At 38.9% G+C, this 3,171-nt stretch overlaps 1 protein-coding gene across 1 annotated transcript in view; it reads right to left on the minus strand.

The window, feature by feature from the left end:
* LOC113079808 (trimeric intracellular cation channel type B-like) overlaps window positions 1–2,886 on the minus strand; it is a 15,721-nt gene extending 12,835 nt beyond the window's left edge. The window contains exon 1 of the mRNA XM_026252032.1: window positions 2,751–2,886. Within this exon, the coding sequence (XP_026107817.1) occupies window positions 2,751–2,874 (124 nt within the window). The 5' untranslated portion in view covers window positions 2,875–2,886. The remainder of the gene's footprint in view (window positions 1–2,750) is intronic.
* Window positions 2,887–3,171: the final 285 nt, after the last annotated feature.

A 3,171-nucleotide genomic window follows, 5' to 3' on the forward strand; every position in this document is an offset into this window, starting at 1 on the left:
TCGAACTGAAAACAGAGTGTAATCCAACCTCGATCTTCAGTGCCATCATTTCCAGAGACTCCAGGAGATCTGAGATCTGAGACAGATTGAGATGATCAGATAAAGCCTGATGACGTGACTGTGACTGGTATATCTCTGAGATTAGTGTGAGACAATCCAGAACAGCTGACTGTGAGGATGATCTACAGCTCAACTAATATCTGACTGCAGTTTAGCAATTACCATTGTAATAATAAAAAACATCGGCCAATTTTTTTATTACATATCGATATATCAATAAAACAGTAATAACAACAACAATAATAATTATTATTACATAATGAAAATAAAAAGACAAAAAAAAAATACTACTGTAAAAATTAAAATAAGCGCGAGTGATTTACAGGTTAAGTCAAAGCAAAGACGTGCACATATCAGAAGGACATACCGAGTAAACACTGCTCTAATATTATCTGAAATAATGGTGGTTGAAGTCACAATACTGAAGCCTCAGAATACAGATGTTTTAATATTGTCCCCTTAAACCTGACGTCACTGGAAAGAGCTGACCCCTGTGACTGTGTTTGTGCTGCAGGGTCATATATGTCAGGTCAAGACACATGTATTTATATAGCGTTTCTCACTACTCATGGTTTCAAAGAATGAAATAATGTTTTCAGATTCGTAATATCTCCGTGTCTTTCAGTCTAATCTAGCAGATTCCAGCAGGACAGTAATTCGTTTTTCACATAACATAATCCTCAAACTGACCAGAGCTCGAGAGACTGTTTAAAACAGATGTAGAAGGCCTGATAGCTCAAACACACCTCTGAACACCACAGCCTTCACGGAGTTAATCAGGTCATGTGACCCTAGATGACATCACGAGTTCACATGATACAGCCACTACAGCAGAGAACGCATGACATCGAGAGAGACCAACCCATCAGAGATACGAGTCAATGCATCGACACACACACACACACACACACACACACACGCTCTCAGTAGATAAACCACACACACACCCATCATACTCTCAGTGTGTTGGAAGGCAGATAAACTACACACACAGAAGCAGAACAGCACAAGCATTATGTTCTTTTAGTTCTGTCACAACCAAAAACAACCTTTGGCTGATATTGACTGTGAAGCTCAACTAGATGAAGAAACACTGACCATTCACAGGACAAGTCTCTATTTCAAGCATTTAACAGGCTGCAATACAGATCTTCTGTTTTACAAAGTGTAGATTTTTGGCAAATTGCATGGAAACCTAAAAAATTTTAAAAAAAAAATTTAAATTAGACCATAACATCCTTTTTTTAACTTTTTTTTAATATATATATATATATATATATATATATATATATATATATATATATATATATAGACATTTATGACCATAAAAAAGTCAGAATTGCGTGATAAACTCGCAATTGCAAGAAAAGTTACAATTCTAACTTTATTACTCACAATTGCACATTTATATTTTACAATTCTGTGAAAAAAGTGAGAATAACCTTTTAAAAATAATTTTAAAATATTAAAATAAAAAATTGAATCTGCGGCGGAAATGGGCTTCCATACAAAATTGATCAATGCACAAACAAAGAAAGTTTTTTCAGCAGTGTCTGACATCTATCTGCTAGTGGGCTTCTACACATGGACAAAAACACACCACTTTCAGTCTCTCTTCCTGGAAAACAGACTCTAACAGTAACTGCAGGTTTATTAGATGCACTGGTGTCAGTCTCTGGATCGTGTAAGAGACGGTATTCTGCAGGTAAAACAGAAACACATTTAACCTGAAACATTCCTGACACTCTCTTCTCACTGGATCTAAACACCCGGACGTGTTGGGTCTCATTCCCTCTCCGGATAGTTCAGTGCTGGACAATAGAAGAGAACGGGATGCCACGCAGGTCAGAGTTTCTAAAATAGCCTGTGATTTACTGCAGCTGCTGCGATACAATAGAGCACATGCATTACTGCTCAACACAAACCCCAGCGCAGGAGCAAACGGCTGGTCTCAGCACTGGACAAACACACTGCGGTCAATGCAAATGCATGTTTGGTTAATGCAAACCACCAGGCAAACAGAACTTGTGCCTCCACCCTGCATGCAGCACTAACGCATGTTTAACCACACATCTGCATGCTTCTGTGAGAGAAACAGAGACAATATAGACAGAGAGTTAATGATTAAATGCACTTCTCTTTCCTCTGGCCTTTGATCGTGTAACTTCTGCTTTCACACTTATTTAAACACACACTGACCTGCTCCAGAATCATCACAAACATCAGTGTGTTCTAAAGAGAACAGAAACCTCATTGTGCACATATTGCCATTCATAAAGCCATTGATAAACAGTGTTGTGACTGCTTTAAAACTGATGTTTAACTGATGTTTTAAATATATCTAATTATTATAAAGCAACTGATCAAGAGATCTCGGATTATTAACAAATTCAAAATAAAAAAATAAACAAACATAACATGCAAATGTTATGAGTTTGACTTGCACTAAAGATGTGAGGACAAATGCTCATGTCAAAAGTGTTGACAACCTGTTAAAGCACACATAAACAATGATTAAGAATAATGTATCAACATTATAAAACCTTCAAGTGCACAAATATTGTGCATGTGACTGCATAAACGCGATAAACCTGAAAGAGATTCGTTCGGATGTGACTCCGACACTGACTCGCCTTCAGGTGAACTACAGCTAAAGTGTTTTAAAGCTGATTCGGCTCGGTTTCTCTCACCTGGCTGCTCTCTCAGACTCATCACTGATATGATATAATGCGCCATGTCGAAGTAGGGGAACATGGAGAGGTTTGACAGCCCCAGAGCGAGCTCGTTTAGATTGAGAAAGCCGAACACATCCATGATTACACCGCTTCAGACTCGCGTCACGAACGCGCTGTAATCCGCCTTCAGTCGGGTGATGACTCGGTTCAGATGATGCCTCGGTTCGGACGATCGGACACAGAATCAATTCATCTGATCAGCAGCTGATCGGAGAACTGTAACCGGATCCTCCGCCATTACTGCCACGGATGCTGCGAACACAAACACACCTCCACGTTACGTAACATCTTTAGTTTGATCACACATCCGAGTTAGATCCTCTCTACATCTTAAACGACCATGATAATACTGTTTAGACATAGCCTGCGTCCCAAT

Source organism: Carassius auratus, unplaced genomic scaffold, assembly GCF_003368295.1.
Source record: "Carassius auratus strain Wakin unplaced genomic scaffold, ASM336829v1 scaf_tig00029285, whole genome shotgun sequence".
In the NCBI taxonomy this organism is placed as follows: domain Eukaryota; kingdom Metazoa; phylum Chordata; class Actinopteri; order Cypriniformes; family Cyprinidae; genus Carassius; species Carassius auratus.